Source organism: Bison bison, unplaced genomic scaffold, assembly GCF_000754665.1.
Source record: "Bison bison bison isolate TAMUID 2011002044 unplaced genomic scaffold, Bison_UMD1.0 scf7180017864280, whole genome shotgun sequence".
Classification (NCBI taxonomy): domain Eukaryota; kingdom Metazoa; phylum Chordata; class Mammalia; order Artiodactyla; family Bovidae; genus Bison; species Bison bison.
Genome location: NW_011494852.1, coordinates 3546886 through 3570020, shown reverse-complemented (window position 1 = coordinate 3570020; position 23135 = coordinate 3546886). Strand labels below are relative to the sequence as shown.

At 42.0% G+C, this 23135-nt stretch overlaps 1 protein-coding gene across 1 annotated transcript in view; it reads left to right on the top strand.

Annotated features, from left to right (window-relative positions):
* The window catches only part of ZNF599 (zinc finger protein 599), a 70953-nt gene that overhangs the window by 31494 nt on the left and 16324 nt on the right, over positions 1-23135 (top strand). The window contains exons 4-6 of the mRNA XM_010849286.1: positions 13672-13700; positions 14978-15104; positions 16536-16631. Of these exons, the coding sequence (XP_010847588.1) occupies positions 13672-13700; positions 14978-15104; positions 16536-16631 (252 nt within the window). The remainder of the gene's footprint in view (positions 1-13671; positions 13701-14977; positions 15105-16535; positions 16632-23135) is intronic.

Below are 23135 nucleotides of genomic sequence, written 5' to 3'. Positions count from 1 at the left end.
GCAGTTACCATCTGCAGTGATTTTGGAGCCCAGAAAAATAAAGTCTGACACTTTTCCACTGTTTCCCCATCTATTTCCCATGAAGTGATGGGACCGGATAGCATAGTGACAGCTAATTTGAACATCTCTCGTATATTCACTTAATGTTAATGTATTTTACTTTAACTATATTCTTTTATTATGCAAATTTCTTTGACTCACTGTTCTTTAAGTGGTCATTTTTAAAAATTTTGACTGATTACTTATTTACAGTCCAAATTTTCTTTCTTCTAGTTTGAATTGTATATTGTGATTCCTAGTATTAAGCTAACAAACACTTATTTAACAAAACAGAAAAAAGAGTTTCAAACACCTTACCTCCCTCCTCCACAATATTGAGAGACTTAGAACATCAACCAGTTTGTCCCATCTCAGTATGTACATGTTATTAAAAATAAAATATTAATATTAGTTTTCAGTTGAGTATATATTTATGTTATTGAGGCTGCACATGGTAATGCTGTCATTCTGACTTCATAATGGAATATTATTCGTGTTTTACACAGATAATGAGCTTTTTTTTAAATCCACAGATGCATCTCTCTTTTGAAGCCTCATTTCTTCTATCATCACAGATCTTTCACCTGGGATCACTTTTCATCATCATTAAATAGAAGATCCTTAAAAAAAATTTTTGTTTTATGCAGGTTAATTCTACATTAAATTTCTCATTTGTGATGTGAAGTAGTTTATTCTATACTCTTACTCCAAAGACACTATCAATGTGTTTAGTAAGTTAGATGAGCAGTTATTTCGTCAGCAATTTGAATAGGTCCCTTTCATTGTGTCCCTGAACCTGGAGGAAAGCCTCCAGGTCTGAGGTTAGGTTGGGAACAGAAATTCTATCATTGATGGAGGCAGTGATTGAATGGGCTTTGGGATTGTCACATAAAAAGGTTGAGAGTGTTGAGCACGTGGGAGAAATAATATAACAGGTAATCTGGTGGCCAAATTGATTGATCATGCTAGAAACTGACTAGGTGCTCAGCAATCCCTTTTTCTCTCCCCAGACGTACACTTAATTTGTGCTCACCTGTGGATGGCAGGTGCAGGTGATGAAGTGATTAAGTCTTGATGAGGGCAGTCCCTGGTGACTGAGTCACCGGTCTGCTGCTGCTGCTGCTAAGTTGCTTCAGTCATGTCCGACTCTGTGCGACCCCATAGACTTGGACCTGGGTGTGGCTTCTCTGAGATCCAGAGGGGAGGCAGGAACAGGGTGAAATTCCTGAGAATTAGAGGTGAACAATGTCTTGTCAACTGCCATCACCTTCTTGAAATCATGTCAGTTCCCTTCAGCTTTGGCCTAAGGGCAGTTTGACGTGATGTTCTCAGGTGTTCAATCATTTGGCTCGTCAGAATCGTCTGTTAGGCAATAGGCCTGCCTATAGTTATGAAACCCTTCTTCATGATCTATTTTCAAGAATAAAAAGTTTTAGAGGGGTTGAGAGGAAGACTCAAGAGAGAGGGAATATATGTAAATACATGACTGATTCATGTTGTTGTACAGCAGAACCTAACATAACATTATAAAGTAATTATACTCCAATTAAAAAAAAAAGAATAACATTTTAAAGGAGCCAAATGGTGCAATGTTGAGTCTGGTGTTTCAGAGACCCCTTGAGTGGAGGTTATGAATAGGCAGAACTAGACACACAATTAGGGTGTGCTGGGGAGGCTTGCAGGTTATAAGCATCTGAAACATCGCATCTGGTGTATGGATGAGTGTGGAACTGTGGGTTAGATTTAGGAGGTGAAATTTTCTGGTCATGGTGGCAACAAAAATGCAAGGAAAGAAAGGAGAGAGTGGGACCCGAGGTCTGTTTTATCTTGCCTGGGCCAATGTGTGAGGATGGTGGGCATCACAAGGACAGTAGAGGAAATATAGTGGCCTTGAGGGGTGTTTGTAGGAAGATCAGGGTCTGGCAGGTGGCCAAATATTCCAGGGGGACGTAGATTTTATTTCATTTTTTTAACTTTTTATTTTATATTGGAGTATAGCCCATTAGCAATGTTGTGATAGTTTCAGGCGGAAAACAAAGGGACTCAGCCATACGTATACATGTATCCATTCTCCCCCAAACTCCCCTCCCATCCAGCCTGCCACATAACATAGAGCAGAGTTCCCTGTGTTATTATATAGTCAATCCCTGCTGATTATCCATTTTAAATATAGCAGTATGTACATGTCCATCCCAAACTCCCTAACTATCCCTTCCCACCATCCTTCCCCCAAGGGAGAGTGGATTTTTGGATGCTGGGGTTTAGCAGGAATGGAAATAAGACTACAGTAAGGCCTGGCCTGATGCTTATTCACCCCTCTGTGAACATACTGGGCTTTTAACCTGGTGACCATCGGTGATGAAGGGACAGATTGTGCAACTCAGATGAGAAAAGTATCGAGGACATCAGACATTTGTGTGTAGTTATGACTGAGGTTGCAGTTATGAAATCAAGAACAGAGCCTAGAGGGAAGCCAATAGAGCAGGACTGAATGCTGCCCTTGCTAGTAGGTTTAATCATGTCTCCTCTAAAAGATATGCTGAAGTGCTAACATACAGCACCTCAGGATGTGATCTTACTTTTTTTTATAGAGGTAATTAAGCTAAAAGGAGGTTGTCAGACTGGATCTTAATCCAATATGACTGGTGTCCTCAGAAAAGGGGGAAAATGGACACAGAGACATATGCTCACAAAGAGAAAATGATGTGAAGACACACAGAAGATGGCCAGGTGACTGGAGCTGTAAATACATCTACAAGCCAAGGAATACCAGGGACAGCCAGAAGCTAGACAAATAAGGAAGGATTCTCCCCTAGAGCCATCAGAGAGCATGGTCCTGCCAACTCTGTGATTTCAGACTTCTCACCTGCGGACCTGGGAGATAATAAATTTCTATTGTTCAGTGTATGGTACTCTGTTACAGCAGCACTAGGAAGCTAATACAGAAGGTCTGGGCCAGATGAGATCCTGGTTACATTTGCCAAATGCTCTCTGAATGCCATGTGCAGAGTGACTTGTGGGGAGTCTATGGAAAAGGCTAGGGTATGGGCCAGGAGTTGGGTAGCAGTGGTGTTGGGGGTTCATGGGGGTTCTAGAGTTGTGAGAGAAGTGTAGTCTTAAGAGTGATATCCATGTGGGGAGGAAGTGTTAACTGGTGACTCCAGGGCCCTAGTGTTGGGGATCAAGGAAGAAGACTGAGTTATGTTCTCAGTGACACCAGGAGATGGGGTTGTACTCATCATGTTTTTTTATTTTCTGTATTCATGAGGCTTTGATGTCTTAGAGGCCTTGCTGATTCTGGAGAGACTACCCCTCCTAGAGCTAGCTAGTTCCTAGAGGCAGTAAACAAGTTACCTGTGAGCAGCTCCTTGATATGCACACCAACAGTCTAAGTCCATACCCCCACCTCCTTTTATCAGGCTCCTGCAGCCTGAGACACTATCCCCCTGTCCTCAGTGGCCCCAGGGCCAAGTGCTGGACAACTAGACACCACTTAGCCCACTCCCTCCTGCAAAAACCACAGTGGTCTCTGGTCTGTTTTCTCCTCACTCTTTCTGCCTCTTGACCAACCCTGGTGCCTCCCCATGTGGCCCTGCATGGCTTGCCATGCTCCTTCCTCTTGGGAACTGTAAGTCATAAACTTCTCTTTCAAAGAAAGTTTTCTCCATGTCTGTCATTTTGCCACACCTGATTAAAACAAACCCCAGGTAACATCTTAAAATACCCTGCCTATCAGGCCCAGAGCTTTGTTGCTGTCTGTCTGCCTGCCTGTCTGTCTCTACTGTGGGTTAACAGTCACTGGTATATGAGTTGAGAGTGAGCACGAGTGTCTGGTAGCTCCTCTGAATTGGGAAGTTGGGAAAGAGGTTGAGCACGGGATGGATGTGTGGGAGGATGGACTGTGACCTGCTGCTCATGGAATCAATTGCTCCCACACAAAGGGCTGTGTGACCTTTGAGGATAGTGCCATTTCATTTTCCCTGGGGGCAGTGGGGATAGCTTGATAAGGCTGAGAATCCTGTACTGTGAAGTGGTGCTGGACAACTCTGCACTTAACAGCTTCACTGTGTGAAACCTTCACATCTACCCTGGTGACCTGAGCTGGTTTCTGCCTGTCCCCTTCTCCCACAGCTGGAGCATGGGCACCTCCTCCTTCCCCACTTTTTTGGCATATGTGCCAGTATTCCAGGGGCGAGCCTATGTACTACTTTAAGCAGTCCAGTCCTCTGTCAGCCCCAAAACTGCCATCCTGAAGTCCTGCAGATAAGGGGCCAAGAGTCGTTAGTCTTGAGATCAACCCAGTGGATCCCATTCCCTCCTCAGATGGTTGTTCAGTTCTGGAACAGTTATGTAATTTGGGTTCTGCCCCCCTTTTCAGTGGATATTTCCTGGGTTCTGACTGTGACAGTAATTATAGGCATTGACATAGATACTGCTTGGCTGGGACCACTAGATTGTTCCCACAAGACATTCCTCATAGAGATTTGTTTGTTTTGTTTTGTTTCATTTAGATTTTCTTTCCTGTAGTCTGTGGTAGAGTAGTTCACAGGGGCAATTTCACCTGCCATGTCTTTCCCTTAGAACTCGCCACATCTTCTAGGTCCCCAACTGCAGTCAAGGGAAGAGCTCTGTGTGCCTGAGCAGAGCAGACATTACTACCACTGTGAGAAGAGGTTCTCAGAGGGGGTTCAGCCTTGCTAAGTGGGACCTGGGGGACAGCATAACATCAGGACTAAGTTCACATCACTCCAGAACTCTGTCCCCTGTTCACCATTGTTTGTGCTCCAACGCTGATGGCCATACCTCTTCTATATCATTCCTTCTCCATTCTTTAAACTTGGCCACTTGTTACTTCTATGCTGGGCTGTGGATGCTTGGTTGCAGTCTCCATGTCTCACTCTCTCCACTACTTACTCCTCAGGACTCTCCAACATCAGCCTACGATTAATGTGTTGTATGTATGATAAACCTAGACAGCTTATTAAAAAGCAGAGATATCACATCACTTTTCCAACAAAGGTCTGTATAGTCAAGGCTATAGTTTTTCCAATAGTCATGTATGGAGGTGAGAGTTGGAGTGTAAAGAAGGCTGAGCGCACAAAAAATGATGCTTTCGAACTGTGGTGTTGGAGAAGACTCTTGAGAGTCCCTTGCACTGCAAGGAGATCAAACCAGTAAAGGAAATTAAATATTCATTAGAAGGACTGATGCTAAAGCAGAAGCTCCAATACTTCAGCCACCTGATGGGAAGAAGTGGAAAAGACCTCTTTTGCTGGGAAACACTGAAGACAAAAGGAGAAGAGGGCAGCAGAGGATGAGATGGCTAGATAGCATCACTGACTCAGTGGACATGAATTTGAGCAAACTCCAGGAGATAGTGGAGGACAGAGGAGCCTAGCATGCTTCAGTCCATGGGGGTGCAAAGAGTAGGATATGATTTACCAACTGAAGAATGATGCACATTTCTATTAATAGTCCTTGAATACCAGCAACTCAGCTCTAATCAGATTTTTCTGGGCTTGGACACATTGTTCTGCACAGGGTTTGTGTGTTACCAGCTGCCAAGATCCTGCTAAAAAAACATTCACAGAGAAGTAAGTTAAGACCCTGCCTTTCCATCCACTTCCATGCTCCATCCTCAGATCCTTTACTTTGGTGAGGATGTGGCACTGTTAAAGCTGAACTCTAGATTCTATGACCTCTAGAGGCTGACTAGTGCACAGCATCCCTTCCTTACTCTGACCTCAATGCCTTCATCTTCCCAACAAGCCCATGCAGTCATTCTTGGGTCAGGCATACATTTGTGATGGGCTGTTTCCTCCCATCAAAGTTAACAAGAATTTCTCCAGCCTTTTCTCAGCTTTCAGTGTTTTGGCATGGAGTGGAGAGTGAGGAGTGTCTGAACACAGTAGGAGTGTCGCATGTTAGGAATCCAACTCAGCAGACCTACCTCTGTATATGCATGACCTACTCTTGAAAAACATTTTGCACCTGGCTGGATACAAAAGCACACACCCAGGGCAGAGACCACACACTGGTCTGATAAGTGGAGAGTGTTCTGATTTAGTGCAAGCCCTCACCAGCAACAGATGCAGCAGAATGTCAAGAAGTCCATCAGAGGACTTCCCTGGTGGCACGCTGGATAAGAATCTGCCTGCCAATGCAGGGAACATGGGTTTGATCCCTGGTCTGGGAAGATTCCACACGCTGCGGAGCAGCTAAGCCCATGCACTACAACTATTGAGCATGTGCTCTAGAGTCTGCATGCTGCAACTATTGCAGCCCATGTGCCTAGAGCCTGTGCTCTGCAATAAGAGAAGCCACCACAATGAGAAGCCTGGGCACCACAACTAGAGAGTAGCCCCGCTCACTGCAACTAGAGAAAATCCACGCTCAGCAACAAAGACCCAGTACAGCCAAAAATAGTAAGTAAATAAACAAGAATACTTTAAAAAAAGAAGTCCACCAGAAGGGAGAGGGCAAAGCCTCCCTTTTAAAGAACTACAGAGACAACACATCAGGGAAGTTGTTCAGATGCAGGAAGGTTGGGAAGGACTGCTTGGTCATGTCAGGCTTTCTCCAGCATCAAGTCATTCACAGGGGAATGACCTGCTGGAGGGGAGGAGAGCAGCCTTACAGCAGCACCAGGTGTGCTGCAGCTTTTCCTGCTGTGCAAAGGCATTACAAGTGAAGTGAATTTGGAAAAGCCTTCAGCTACAATTTTACACTTGGTCAGTACTAGAGAATCTGTATTGGATAAAGGACTTATGAGGGGGATAGTGAGGGGAATTCTTTATACAGACCTCCACTCTTATTGTGCATCAAAAAGTTGACACTGAAGAGTTGAGAAATGAGTGCCGTGAAAGTGGAGAAGCAAACCTTACATTTCAGAAGTAAACTCTTCTTTGTCTTGACGCATAATCCTTTTCATAAATAGCTGGATTCGATTTGCTAAAATCTTACTGGGATTTCTGCATGTATGCTCATAAGGGATGTTGATATGCATTTTTCTTGTAATGCCTCAGTCTGGTTGTGGTATCAAATAATGCTAAGTTCTCATAATATATTGAGTAAACATTCCCTACTCTTCCAGTTTTTGGAAAAGTTTCTGTAGTATTGGTATTACTTCTTCCTTAAGTGTTTGGTAAAATTCACAGTGAAGCCATTTAAGCCTGCAATTTGCTTTGTAAGAATGTTTCTAAATAGAAACTTAATTTCTATAATAGAAATGGGGCTAAATAGGTTAACTATTATTATTAACTGAGCTTTCATGGTTTGTGTGTGTGTGTGTGTGTTTAATTGTCCATTTCCCTAAAGTTTTTCAATTAATGCCATAAAGGAAAGTTCACTATATTCCCACATTAACATTTAATATACATACAATCTGTAGTGCTATCTATTATATTATTCTTGACTTCATAATTTGTGTATTCTCTATTTCTTGATAAAATTTGGCTAGAGCTTAATCATATTTTATTTATCTTAAGGCTTTTGGGTTCAGTGATTTTCCCTACTTTTTTGATTTGTTTCATTGGTTTCCATCTTCATGTTTATTATATCCTTTTCCTGGTTTCTCTGTGTTTCTCTTCTTTTTCTGATTTTGTAATATGAAGACTAAGATCCATGATTTAAGACCTTTCATTTTTTTAAAAAATGTGTTAATGTTATACATTACTCTTTCAGTTCAGTTCAGTTGCTGAGTCATGTCCGACTCTTTGCGACCCCATGAATCGCAGCACACCAGGCCTCCCTGTCCATCACAAACTCCCGGAGTTCACCCAGACTCATGTCCATCGAGTCAGTGATACCATCCAGCCATCTCATCCTCTGTCTTCCCCTTCCCTCCTGCCCCCAATCTCTCCCAGCATCAGAGTCTTTTCCAATGAGTCAACTCTTTGCATGAAGTGGTCAAAGTACTGGAGCTTCAGCTTTAGCATCATTCCCTCCAAAGAACACCCAGGGCTGATCTCCTTCAGAATGGACTGGTTGGATCTCCTTGCAGTCCAAGGGACTCTCAAGAGTCTTCTCCAACACCACAGTTCAAAAGCATCAATTCTTCGGCGCTCAGCTTTCTTCACAGCCCAACTCTCACATCCATACATGACCACTGGAAAAACCATAGCCTTGACCAGACGGACCTTTGTTGGCAAAGTAATGTCTCTGCTTTTGAATATGCTATTTAGGTTGGTCATAACTTTTCTTCCAAGGAGTAAGCGTCTTTTAATTTCATGGCTGCAGTCACTATCTGCAGTGATTTTGGAGCCCAGGAAAATAAAGTCTGACACTGTTTCCACTGTTTCCCCATCTATTTCCCATGAAGTGATGGACAGATGCCATGATCTTCATTTTCTGAATGTTGAGCTTTAAGCCAACTTTTTCCCTCTCCTCTTTCACTTTCATCAAGAGGCTTTTTAGTTCCTCTTCACTTTCTGCCATAAGGGTGGTGTCATCTGCATATCTGAGGTTATTGATATTTCTCCCGGCAATCTTGATTCCAGCTTGTGCTTCTTCCAGCCCAGCGTTTCTCATGATGTACTCTGCAAAGAAGTTAAATAAGCAGGGTGACAATATACAGTCTTGACGTACTCCTTTTCCTACTTGGAACCTGTTGTTCCATGTTCCAGTCTGTTGTTCCATGTCCAGTTCTAACTGTTGCTTCCTGATCTGCATACAAATTTCTCAAGGGTCAGGTCAGGTGGTCTGGTATTCCCATCTCTTTCAGAATTTTCCACAGTTTATTATGATCCACACAGTCAATGGCTTTGGCATAGTCAATAAAGCAGAAATAGGTGTTTTTCTGGAATTCTCTTGCCTTTTCCATGATCCAGCAGATGTTGGCAATTTGGTTTGTGGTTCCTCTGCCTTTTCTAAAACCAGCTTGAACATCTGGAAGTTCACGGTTCACATATTGCTGAAGCCTGGCTTGGAGAAATTTGAGCATTACTTTACTAGCATGTGAGATGAGTGCAATTGTGTGGTAGTTTGAGCATTCTTTGGCACTGCCTTTCTTTGGGATTAGAATGAAAACTGACCTTTTCCAGTCTTGTGGCCACTGCTGAGTTTTCCAAATTTGCTGGCATATTGAGTGCAGCACTTTCACAGCATCATCTTTCAGGATTTGAAATAGCTCAACTGCAATTCCATCATGTCCACTAGCTTTGTTTGTAGTGATGCTTTTAAGGCCCACTTGACTTCACATTCTAGGATATCTGGCTCTAGGTGAGTGATCACACCATTGTGGTTATCTGGGTCTTGAAGATCTTTTTTGTATAGTTCTTCTGTGTATTCTTGCCACCTCTTCTTAATATCTTCTGCTTCTGTTAGGTCCTTTCTATCCTTTATCAAGCCCATCTTTACATGAAATGTTCCCTTGGTATCTCTAATTTTCTTGACGAGATCCCTAGTCTTTCCCATTCTGTTGTTTTCCTCTATTTCTTTGCACTAATCACTGAGGAAGGCTTTCTTATCTCTTCTTGCTATTCTTTGGAACTCTGCATTCAGATGCTTATATCTTTCCTTTTCTCCTTTGCTTTTCACTTCTCTTCTTTTCACAGCTATTTGTAAGGCCTCCCCAGACAGCCATTTTGCTTTTTTGCATTTCTTTTCCATGGAGATGGTCTTGATCCCTGTCTCCTATACAATGTCATGAATCCTTTAAATACTGTTTTATCTGCCTCTGACAAATTTTGGTATGTTGCGTCTTCATTTCCACTCAGTTCAAAATACTTTCACAGGACAAATGTCTTTAAAATGGATGAAGTCTCAATTTTCAGCCTTTTCCCTCTTGTGCTGTGTGATTATATCTAAGGATGCTTCATCTAGGCTTCACCATTTTCTCTATTTCTTTATAAACCTTTCATAGTTTTCCAAGTTGATCCACATTGTAGAATTCTTTGTATTATTCCTTTTTATAGCTGAATAATATTCCATTGTATGTTTATAGCACAATTTGTGTATCCATCCATTGATAAAAATTTTAATTGTTTCCACCTTTTGTTTATCAAGAATAGTGTTGCTATTAACATTATGTGCAAGTATTTGTTGAAATACTTGTTTTCAGTTCTCTAAAGTATCTACACAGCTGTGGAATCATATGCCACGTGATAGTTCTACACCTAACTTTTTGAGGAACCACCAAACTTTTTTCACAGAAGCAGATCCATTTTATATTCCCACCATCAATGTACTGATTTTTGCATGTTGTTATTGTTCCCTGAAATTTTTCTGAATACATGTAGTTTTTCTGGTAGATTCTATGATACTTTCTGTATTTAGAATTGAAAGGTTGTTGCTGAACCACGAAAGATGCCGGGATTCTTGGCCTCTGGAAAAGAATTCGATCTGGGGCCAGAGACAAGGCTTGATCGCTCAGAGCTTTTGTGTAATAAAGTTTTATTAAAGTATAAAGGGGATAGAGAAAGCTTCTGACATAGACATCAGAAGGGGGCAGAAAGAATACTCACCTACTAGTCTTTCGCTGGATGTTATATAGTTACTGCTGCTAAGTTGCTTCAGTTGTGTCCGACTCTGTGCAACCCCATAGACGGCAGCCTACCAGGTTCCCCCGTCCCTGGGATTCTCCAGGCAAGAACACTGGAGTGGGTTGCCATTTCCTTCTCCAATGCGTGAAAGTGAAAAGTGAAAGTGAAGTCTCTCAGTCGTGTCTGACTCTTAGAGACCCCATGGACTGCAGCCTACCAGACTCCTCTGTCCATGAGATTTTCCAGGCAAGGGTACTGGAATGGGGTGCCATTGCCTTCTTACTAGCAGTCTGTTAATGAAAGAAAGGAATGTCTTAAAACTCAGAGAATGGCATCAGGCCCCTCACCCACAAGATGTATTTTGGGATAATCTTGGCACCAGGCAATAAGTCATCCCGGGCCATAAAACATTGATTTGAATCTTGTAGAAAAGCAGATTACCATATAAATAGTTTCGTTTACAGAGATGAGGAGAACAATGTCTGAGTATAACAAACTGGTTTGTCAAGTCAGTTCTGAGCCTAAATCTGAGCTTTTAGGCTGAACGGACTTGAAGACAGAGTCTGAGGTAAATGCATAGTACATTAACATAGCTTAAGACAAACATTTCCGTAAGAAAAATATATTGGTTCACTCAAAATTTGAGAAAAGTTAAGTTCAGGTGGAACCAGGTGTCATTATGGCAACACAGTATTTTAAGAGAAACCTCTTTTAAAATTTGCATAGAGAAGGGAAAAAATGTATCACTAGTTTGTTTCCTCCTGCTGCTTAAGAGAGAGATTTAAAAAAATGTCTGACACTTGCAGCCTATTTCCTCCGTTTGGAGACCCCTGGCCTTCCTACCTGTTATCCTCTCAGAATCATGTCATCTGTGAATAGAGGCAGTTTTACTTTTTCCTTTGCAAATGTAATGCTTTTTCTTTCTTCTTCTTTTTGCCTCTGGCTGAAACTTCTAGTACAGTGTGGAATGGTAGTGGTTAGAGCAAGTATTCTTGTTTTGTTCCTGATATTGCAGGGAAAGCTTTCAATCTTTCATTATCAAGTATAATTTTAACAGTGGCTTTTTCAAGAATGCCGTTTATCACACTGAGAAAAATGCTCTCTATTTCTAGTTTTATGAATGTTTTATTACTATTATTGTTATTATAAAAGTGTGTTGGACTTTATCAAATGCATTTTCTTTGTCAACTGAGATTATCATGTCTTTTTTCTCTTAATTTTATTAATGTGTTCTATTACTTGATTTTCTTATATTGAACCATTCTTGCATTCCTGGGATAAATCCACGATTACATATAATCCTTTAAAAAATTGAAATGATGGAGGAATGGTTTCCTAATATTTTGTTGAAGATTTTTCTATCTGTAAGTGTTAGGGATATTGATCTGTTATTTCCTCATAATATCACTTTTCAGTGTCCTTTTTGGTAAAAGTAGGACAATGAGCATTAAGGTATAAGGCCAGGAAGGACAGCAGAGTAAACAGAAGCTGGTATCATGCAGACCCCAGCTGGATGGAATAGTTCCATCAGGTTCAAGGTGTGGAAGCAGCATTTCTGATGAAGGAACTAGATGTGCCAAAAACCCAAGTTGAAAAGAACTTGATCTACTGAAGAAATCAAGTGAAGTCAATGTGACTGAAAATGACAACAAAAGCTCTCAAGTACTTATCATTTTGGGCTTCCCAAGTGGCACTAATGACAAAGAACCCTCCTGCCAATGCAGGTAGATGTAAGAGACACAGGTTCAACCCCTGGGTGGGGAAGATTCCCTGGAGGAGAGCATGGCAACCCACACCAATATTCTTGTTTGGAGAATCCTATGGACAGAGGAGTCTGGCAAGCTATGGGTCCATAAGGGTCTCAAAGAGTCAGACATGACTGAAGCAATTTAGCACACATTTATTATTATGTCCCAGGTCTAGTGCTAAGCACTTTTTAGTTATCTCTTCTGACATAGGTAATTTTGTCTCATTCACTGGAGAGTCCGGTTCTCAACTGTGTTGGAGCATTAAAACCTCTTGCAGGGCTTAGGCACAGGTACGTGGGCCTCACTCAAGAGTATGTGATTCAGTAGCTCTGAAGTGGGGCCTGATGATATGTAACAAATTCCAGGTAATGCTGATGTGGTCTATGAATTGGAAACCACGGATTAGGGGAATCTTCACTTTTCATCATAAATCCTGGCTCAGAGAGGTGAAATGCTGGGCAGGAGTACATTGCATAAGGTCAAGGAATAGGGCATGTGTCAGAGCCCTTTAAGTGGGGGGGGGGGCATTGCCTGAAGGGCCAAGGAAATCAGTGTGCCTTGCCTTCAAGAGGAAGCGAGGCTGTGCCCTCCTTTGGAACCTTGTTCAGTGGCTCAGTCATGTCTGACTCTTTGTGACCCCATGGATTGCAGCATGCCAGGCTTCCCTGTCCTTCACCATCTCCCAGAGTTTGCTCAAACTCATGTCCGTGGAGTTGGTGATGACATCCCACCATTTTGTTCTCTGTCAACCCCTTCTCCTCCTGCCTTCAATCTTTCCTAGCATCAGGGTCTTTTCCAATGAGTTGGCTCTCCCCATCAGTGGCCAAAGTCCTGAAGCTTCAGCTTCAGCATCTGTCCTTCCAATGAATATTCAGGGTTGATTTGATCTCTTTGCAGTCCAAAGGACTCTCAAGAGTCTTCCGTCACACCACAGTTCAAAAGCATCAATTCTTTGGTGCTTGGCCTTCTTTATGGTCCAACGCTCACATCCCATACATGACTACTGGAAAAAACATAGCTTTGACTATAGGGACCTCTGTTGGCAAAATGATATCTCTACTTTTTATATACGCTGTCTAGATTTGGAGATGGAGAAGGAAATGGCACCCTACTCCAGTATTCTTGCCTGGAAAATCCCATGGACCGAGGAGCCTGGTAGGCTACAGTCCGTGGGGTCGCTAAGAGTCGGACAGAACTGAGCGACTTCACTTTCACTTTTCACTTTCATGCATTGGAGAAGGAAATGGCAACCTGCTCCAGTGTTCTTGCCTGGAGAATCCCAGGGACGGCGGAGCCTGGTGGGCTGCCGTCTATGGGGTCGCACAGAGTCGGACACGACTGAAGTGACTTAGCAGCAGCAGCAGCAGCAGCTAATAGGAGTAGAAGTTCCCTGGACAGACCAGAAGACAAGCCTGTCACCGGATTTCTCTTTGTAGGTACCATCTGGGTACAAGTCCATTGGCTTGCCACTGACGGTATCCATTTCCCCAACACATTTACTTATATTTCAAAAGTGAATCCATTACAATTTTCATTAATGACAGTGCATAGGAATGTTGTGTCTCAAGGGATGTAAACACATGGACAGGCCCTAAGTTATTCTTCGGCACACCACTTTGTTTGCTGTGAACAAAGCTCTGATCACCTTCAGAACTTTGCTTGTTTATCCATTTTTCCTGGTTTGCTCCCTAAGTCATTCCGGCCTTATTCCACATCTGCTCGGAGAGGTTTTCCTGATTGCCCCATCTAAAGTCTCCTGTAATCTCTGTAGTCATCTTATTTTTCTTCATTTCGGAGCCCCTAAGGCCATATGACTTTATCTTGCTTATTTATTTAGTTCCTTGTCAGGTATGTGGGAGTTCCTGTCCCCAGGCTTAGAAGAATGCAGGACCTGTACCAAGTGTTCAGTAAGTGGTTGATGAATGAAAGATTCTACCTTCTGGAGCTGCCATGATACCTAGATCAAATCTAAATCCCCTATCATGGCTGGACCACAGGGACCTGGGTTCAAATCTTTTCCTTTCTCATTAGACATGTTACTCTGGGCAGCTTGACTTTGAGCCCCCATTTGCTGATTGTGAAATGGAGACAGTGATGGTGTTTACCTTATGGGCTGTGAGACGAATAATGAAACTCACAAATACACATTAAGCACTGACAAGTGCTGGGCACTGCACTTGTTTGCTTTATGAACATTTTCACTTTAATCTCTGCAAAAACCTGGTGAAGTTGGAACTATTGTTGTATTGATGTGGAAATTGAGGCTCGAAGAAATTAGCATGTTTTGGTTCAAAAGGTTGGATTTAAATCCCAAGAAGTCTAGGTACAGACCTAGATACTTTTAGTTGCTTTAACACAGTATCTAAAGCCCTGAGGTGCAGGCATAGAGGGCAGACCAGTGAGGCTCAGCTGCCACTGCTCTTAACCTTGCTTGGATTACAGCAACGGACTCACAGTCCACACAAGATTACTTTTGTTTTGCATCAGTCTCCAGTGGATTCCCATATAGGTGGCTTTTCTCTCTCACACTATTTGTATTCCGTCTACAGCACTATCTACCTCCCTCTTAAACCCAGCACAGAGCTGGGTTCTCAGGAGATACTCAGGGATTCAGGCCTTGGGTCTCTCTGAGTTTCTGTCACTAACCAAGCAGTAGGCTCTAATTTAATAGCTATACAGTCACCCCACCATCTCTGTTTGACTTTGCAGGCATTGATATCATTTGAAGATGTGGCCATAACCTTCACTGGGGAGGAATGGAGACATCTAGACCTGGCCCAGAGGACCTTGTACCAGGAGGTGATGCTGGAGACTTGTGGCCTCCTGGTCTCACTGGGTAAGGCTTTACCTCACATGTGGTACCGAGCCTCTTTCATTCCACCCTCTCTCTGAGCATGATCAGTTAAGAAGACCTAAGGAACCTGCCTTTGCTTCTCTCTCCAGCCTCAGCCTGTTCTGGTCTGACCGCCTTATGATTATTTTTATCATTTTAGTAGTAACCCTTTCACTTAGCCCCACTGAACTAATATCTTTAAAGTGTGTAGAATAGAACTGGGAACTTAGAAAGTGTCATATAGGTATTTGTTATGTATAATAAATATACAAAATTATACAAATTACATACAAATATAATCATATACAAATTGTACAATAAAATTATACAAAATAATAAATCCCAAATGTTCTTCCATCTAAAGCTTAGTTGGCCACTTTATCCAGAAATGGTTACCTCTAACTGGGCTTTCCCTGCCTCGTGTCCATATAGTCTCTCCCAGGAGATCAGTCTTCAGTGAAGTAATTACAGTGTTTTGTGACAATTGTGAATAGTAATTGAAAGGAGGCATCTGGGGAATAGTATTCCAAGTGGAGGGACAAACATAAGCCAACTCCCTGAGTGGGCAGGGAGCTCAGGTCCAGCAGAGACAAAGAAGATCTGGTTCACCTTTTCCCCTGCCTCCTCACTGACCTTGGTGCCAGATATAGAGCAGACCTCAGTGAACATTTGCTAAGTGACAGCTGGGTGCACTCTGGCTTGCAGTACAGGATTTTCTAATCAGAGTTTCTGTGGTCCTGCTGCCTAAGTCATTGACTTCTCTTCAGAATCCTCCTATCTTTAAACCTTCACATTTGGCAAAATATATTTGGCTGTAATGTGCCAGAAAACCATATCATACAAGTTTCACCCTGAAAAAAGTTTATTACTTCACCTAATGAGAAGCCCTGTGGTGGTGCTGGCTCCTGGGTTCGTACCTCCCAATCCAATTCTCTGTTTGTCTGCTTTCTCTCTTTGGTCCAGGTCATCGGGCCAGCATCCCTGAAGTGGCCACAGGATGCTGTAGCAACAAATAGGGTGGCAAGTCCCCACATTCAGCCCTATCTTTCCCAAACTGGATTTTTCTTCAGAATGGGTAGCAGTTTTAGGTCATGGCCTTCCTCAGACAACTGACTATCAGTTGATTTAGTCTAGTGTTTTCAGCCATCCTTGGGCACCAGAATCACCTGGTGAGGTTTGAAAACAACCAGTACTGTCTTTATGCCCAGAGATTTGGTTTAATTTGTTCTGTGTTTAGAACCAGGTGTGTCTAAGTAGTTCTGAAGCATGGGAAGGTTGAATCTTGCTAATTTAATTAGGGAAAGACTTCTGGAAGGAGGTGTCCCCTTTGGGGTTTCATAGTGGTATGTTCAAGGTGTTCACTCCTGTATACGTGAGATTTTCCCTTTTGTCTCTACCTGTATACCCATGCCCCATTTATTTCTCCATGTACAGGGCATCCTGTTCCCAAAGCAGAGCTGATTCACCTACTGGAGTATGGGCCAGAACTGTGGACAGTAAAGAGAGGCCTCTCCAGAAACACCTGTACAGGTGAGTGGCATGGCAGCTGGCAGACTGCCGGGGAGTGACTGACATTCTGCCAGTCAGCCCCATTGAGTGGGCAGTGCTCCTTTCCATGGGCAGTTTCTTTCTGTGGATTTCTGGGGGTCTTGGGTGATCATGGAGTCCTTTTAACTGTTTCCTCTGTCTTCCCAATCCCATCACACTCTTTGCCTTTACTGGGGTTGAAATGTGCTATCCTGAGTAAGAGACAGGCTCTATACTTGGCCATTCAGAAGCATCAGGACCCTGGGGAAGTTGCATGATCTTCCTGTGCCTTTGACATACAAGTTAGGCTAAGTGGATGCTGCCTGCTGTAAGAGATAAACTCCAAAATCTTGGTGGCTCAGCAAGACTTGTTTTTCTCATTTGTGTCATGGTATAATGTATTCTTGCCTGGAGAATCGCAGGGACAGGGGAGCCTGGTGGGCTGCTGTCTATGGGGTCGCACAGAGTTGGACACGACTGAAGCGACTTAGCAGCAGCAGAGAGTTCTGAACAGGAGTCTGTTTGATGTCTGACTGTTGGCAACTTTCAGCTCCCATGTCCACCTTTCCTTTCTGCCCTACCTGTGGGCAAACTGATTTTTAAAAAAGTCTACACCTTCCTTGGCACCTACATGGCATTCCAAGATGCAATCCCAGGCCCATCCTGTCACCACAGTAAAAACCAGGACCACTCACTCCCATTTTCTCAGACCACACAAGCCACTTTGTCCCTGCCTGGGTTCTACCCTACCTAATAGAAAATAAACTACCACAGAAAATAAAAAGAAAGATGAATAAAAGTAAAAGCTGGATTGTAGAGAAATAAACTTCTGCCAAGACTGAAAAAACAAAGATGCATATAAAAATAAAAAATGATATAAAGGAAAATAACTTAATGAACAGCAGTGCTGTGTTTTAAAAATTAATATAGTATATTTGATAATTTAGCTAGAGTGGATAAATACCTGAAAAAGTAGGAAAATCCCAAATTGGGGCAAGAAAAGTAGACAACTTGAATAAAGAAGTAGCCATCAAAGACATTAAAGCAGTTTTCAAAGATCTCTTCTTCAAAAAAAGCCTCAGGCCCAGATGGTTTTATCTTGCCTTTTGCCAAATATTCAAAGAACAAATAATCCCTACTGTAGGAGAGAATAAAAAGATAAGCTGCTCAACCTCACTGTCAAATGGATAATGATAATACATGGGGAAAAAAGGGCATTTCTATATAAGCACATCCTAATACTAAATCTAACAGTATTGAAAGAAATAGTATATCGTGAATACTGTGTGTTTAATCCAAAAATGTAAGGTTATTTTCACACCTGAAGCTCACTGTAGGTGTTATGACATCAGTGGACTGAAAAGATGAGAAATTATCTTCCTTCATCAATGACTTACTGAACGCCTCTCTGTGCTGGTTGCCATTCTGTGAAGTGTGCGGATAGCTTCTTGAATCTGTGAATTAGGCCAACACATCACAGACTGACGGCAGACTGTGTTCTACAGCAGAAAATCTAAATACAAAGAACATGTGACTACATGTTGTACAAAGACTTAAGTTCAATGGGAATGGGAGGGTTGGGGAGGTGAAGGGGGGAAATTGAATTCATAGTAGAAATGCTGTGTCAGAGGATGTACAGGTTTGTAAGGCATCCAATATATACATATTGCCACATCAACCTCAATAAAGGTGTAATTTTAACTTTATCATGTTTTCAAGCTGTAAAACTGTTTTTATAGTGAAATCAGAAATTGTTCCACTGAGAGTCTGTAATATCTCTTAGTTCCCTTTCTGTGTTTAGATGACAAAGGCATATAAAGTCATGAAAGACTGTGTACAATATGATATATACCTGATGTCTTATTTTAATAGTTATCAATTGAAATTGAAACTCCTACCCAGATATCTTTAGTCAATGAAGCATCAGGTGAGGTACTAAATATTAAATATCGTATTTCTAAAAATTATTATGCTTTCACTTTTCACCTTCATGCATTGGAGAAGGAAATGGCAACCCACTCCAGTGTTCTTGCCTGGAGAATCCCAGGGACGGGGGAGCCTGGTGGCTGCCATCTATGGGGTCACACAGAGTCGGATACGACTGAAGTGACTTAGCATAGCATAGCATAGCATAGTGTAATGTGGTCAGGATTCCCAAGTGACACAGTTGTAAAGAATCTGTGTGCTAATGCAGAAGACACGTGAGATGCGGGTTTGATCCCCGGGTTGGGAAGATTCCCTGGAGTAGGAAATGACAGCTTGTTCCAGTATTCTTGCCTGGAAAATTCCATGGGCAGAAGAACCTGGTGGAGTATAGTTCATAGGGTTGCAAAGAGTCAGACATGATTGAGCGACTGAGCACGTACACACATAATGTGAGTCTGTAGGCAAATTCTGTACCACATATCTATTTAGGGACCAGGGGTATTCTGTTGTCAGTATGTGGCTGTAAGATTGCCCTGACATCATCCAACTGGCCAAAAGGAATAGGAGAGAAGGGGAGTAGTCATACCCACTTGCTCACATAGTCACTTCCATTCACCTTCCATTGCCTGACCCAAAGTAAGTGACTTAACAATATTCATGTATTATTACTCATAATGAATAGTGACTAATGGTATCTCAAACTACCTTCTGGATTCAGAAAAGAGTCATTTATTTTTCTGCAGATTACTATCTCCAACTCTAATTTGTATCTCACTCTTTTTCACCTCTATTCAATCATTTATCTGTACTGTACATCCCTGCAGGCATCCATGCTTCCATTTGTAAATGAGATATTCAGAAGCAGTCCCTAGCCTTGTCATCCTCTTGCTCGCCTGTCTTGTAAAATCTTAAGTGGGTGTTTGCCTTTGTCAGCCCCACATCAAATGTGTGGCTAGCACCAATGTAGATTTGTGATCGCTCCCCTCTTGGGTTCCCTCAGGTTGCTCAGCCAGCCAGTGAGTATCTCTGGCCAGCCCCTCCTCAGTCCACTGAGTCTGTCTCAAATCTTCACCCCTTTCTGCAGTTCTACATCTTCACTTGGAGGTTTCAAAGGCACTTCATACTCATCACGCCTAAGAAGGATCTCAAGATCTTGCCCACTCCTCTCATCTCTCCATTTCAGTCAATGGTCTTGCTGTTCAAGAAGTTGAGAAAACCAAAAACAAACTTGAACAACACCTCAATCTTCATCATGCCCATGAGGCAGCCATTCCTGAATCTTGATCATATTTCATCATATGTTTCTCCTGAATCTGTCACCTCCACCAGTTCCATGAGTTCCATCATTATCACCCTAGCCCAGGCTGCAATCATCTTTTGCCTCATGATGCTAACATAGGCCCCCCATGATCAGCTCTATGTCTCACATCCACTCCCCTGTCCACTTTTACCTTATTCCAAACATCACCACCTCCCCAGTCATTGAGATCTCAACATATGACCCAGTTCATTCAGAAAATAAAGGCGGTTCCCTTGTTTTTCTTGCTTTTTAATCCTTACTGACTTATCCCTGCAGCTTCCTTCTCACCTCTACAGAAGAGTTCTCATCCCTGGCCATGGGTAATCCCCCTAGCAGAGTCTAGGTCATACCTTCACCTACCTTCTCAGGTGTCTTAGTTATCTATTGCCAGATCGCAATGAGTGAGTAAAAATCACTCATTTAATATTAAAATATCATTCACTTATTATCTCATCTGTGGATCAGAAATCTAGGCACAGCTTAGCTTGATACCCTGCAAAGCTGTAGTTGTAGACAGTTTACAACACATCAGCTTACTTCTTCCGATCAAGTAATTTTGTAAGAGATTCCAGCAAGAGAGGTTCCACACATATACTTTATCTGTTACATCTTACATTCTACTGCCTTTGTTATATTCTAGTCTTTAGAAGTAAATTTTGCTAGGATTCAGCATGCGTGCATGCTAAGTTACTTCAGTTGTGTCCAGCTCTTTGTGACCCCATGGATTATAGCCCACCAGGCCCCTCTGTCCATGGGATTTTCCAGGCAAAAATATTGGAGCAGGTTGCCATTTCCTTCTCCAGGGGATCTTCCTGACTCAGGACTGAATCCATGTTTCTTATGTCTTCTGTATTGGTAGGCGGGTTCATTACCACTAGTGCCACCTGGGAAGCCCAGGATTCAGGCAGAGGGTATCAAAACTGCGGGAACACCATGAGGAAGGGATTATGGGAAACCATACAGGAGTCTGCCCACTGCATCAGAGAACATGCTTCTTCATTTATTTCCTCCCTCTTCTATATCTCCATCTTCTCTCTGCTCAATAGAAAAAACATGCTGAAGTTTCTTGCAATTGTGGGAAACATTAAAAAAAAAAAAATGCTCTTGGCTCTCCAACAACATCCAAAAGTTGTTGACTCTATTTCAGCTGAACAACCAAGCTTTTTAGAGGACTTTTCTCATTCTCAGAAGAGACATTTACACAGACCTCTCCTTTACTAGTCAATATTTCCTTGAATTTTTGTATTGAGGTGTAATTTATACATAGTGAATGTATAAATCTTAAAGGTCCATCATTATGAAATTTTACGTATATATAAACCAGCGTATCCACTGCAAGTGTCAAGAACTGCAGTGTTTCCAGCACCTCTCAGGCTTTTTGTGCTTCCCTCCTTGTTAATATCCCCTTCTACAAAATTAACCAGTATTTAGACTCTGTCACCATAGATTTAGGGTTTTTTTAAAAATATTCATGTATTTATTTATTTGGCTGCACCAGGTCTTAGTTGCGGTATGTGGACTCTCTTAGTTATGCCATGCAAACTCTTAGTTGCAGCATAGGGGGTCTAGTCCCCTGACCAGGTGTTGAACCCAGGCCCCCTGCATTGCAAGCTTGGAGTCTTAGCTACAGACCACCAAGGAAGTCCCATAGATTAGTTTTGAAGGTTTATAAATGGAACCCCACAGTGCACAATATGGCCCTGCCTGTCTTCTTTTGATAATCATGGCTCTGGAATTTATCCATGTGGTTGCTTTTATTTGGAGTTAGTTTCTCACTGTGCAATAGCTCAGTGAATTAATAGATTACACATAACCTGTGTTCCTGTTGATGGACATTTGACTTTTCAGAATATTATGGAGAATGCTGCTATGAATATTCTTAGCCATATTTTTTGTTGCCTATAAGCACACATTTCTGTTGGGAGTATACATATGAGTAGACTGGCTGGATCATGGTGTAGTTATATGATTAGCTTTAAAAGAAACTACCAGTCAGTTTCAGAGTGACTGCACCATGTCACATTCCCACCAGCTATATGTAAGATCCCTCATTGCTTCACATTCTTGTGAGCGGATGGTATCTGCCCCTTTACTCTTTGAGGCCCAGTAGTGGTATTTCTCAGCACTGGAGTACTAAAAAAATGTTCTCACAGGTTATTGCTGACATTCTGATTAACCAATGTAACAACTATAATAATGATAAGAGATAGTGGTCTACAATTTACAGAACATTTGCCATGTGCTTTTTCTCATGTCACCTTGTTATGAACTAAACACCTGTGTCCTCCCAAAATCTGTATGTTGAATCCCTAGTGCCCCAGTGTGATGATCCTGGCCCTTTGGGTGGTGATTGGGTTTAGATGAGGTCATGAGAATGGAGCACCCATGATGGGATTAGTGTTCGTATACGAAGACAGGGACCACAGCCTTTCCTTAGTGTGGTGTGTGATGGTGGGGAAGAGAGGGAGAAGTCTTTGGTGTCTCTTATAAGGATCTGATCCTCTCAGGTCCCTACTTTTTTGACCTCACTTAACCTTAATTATTTCTGTAAAGGCCAGGCCCTACCTCCAAATACATTGGCAGTTAGGGCTTCAATACATGAATTTTGGGGAACACAAAAATTCAGTCCATCACAGAATTTGTCTTTTGAATAAATAAAGAGCTATTCAGATAGTCTGTTTTTTCTTGTGTCAGTTTTGGTAATTTGAGTCTTTTAAGGAATTTATCTACTTCATCTAATTATTCTATCCATTACTTTTTAAGATTGTTTCATCTCAAAATGGTACATTTTATGTTATGTTTATTTTACCACAATTAAAAATTGCTAAAAAATAAGTTTAAGATACATACATATCATTTTTATAATGCCATGAAAAACTGACATTCTCAAAAAAATTTGTTTCATTGTACTCCTGTGTATATTTTGCTTTTTTATTTGAACATTATAAAAGTATCTGTTTATGTTATCTTATAGGATTTGTACTTTTCTTTCAATAGTACATTACTGAGATTCATGATGCATGTAACTATAGTTCGGTTTCCCTGATGGCTCAGCAGTAAAGAACCTGCTTGCCAGTGCAGGAGACACAGGTTTGGAAGATCCCTTGCCTGGGTCAGGAAGATCCTCTGGAGAAGGAAACGGCAACCCACTCCAGTATTCTTAGCTGGGAAATCCCATGGACAGAAGAGCCGGGCGGGCTACGGTCCATGGTGTTGCAAAGAGGCAAGACACAGCTTAGTAACTGAGCATGCACACAGCTATAGTTCACTCATTTTTTTTC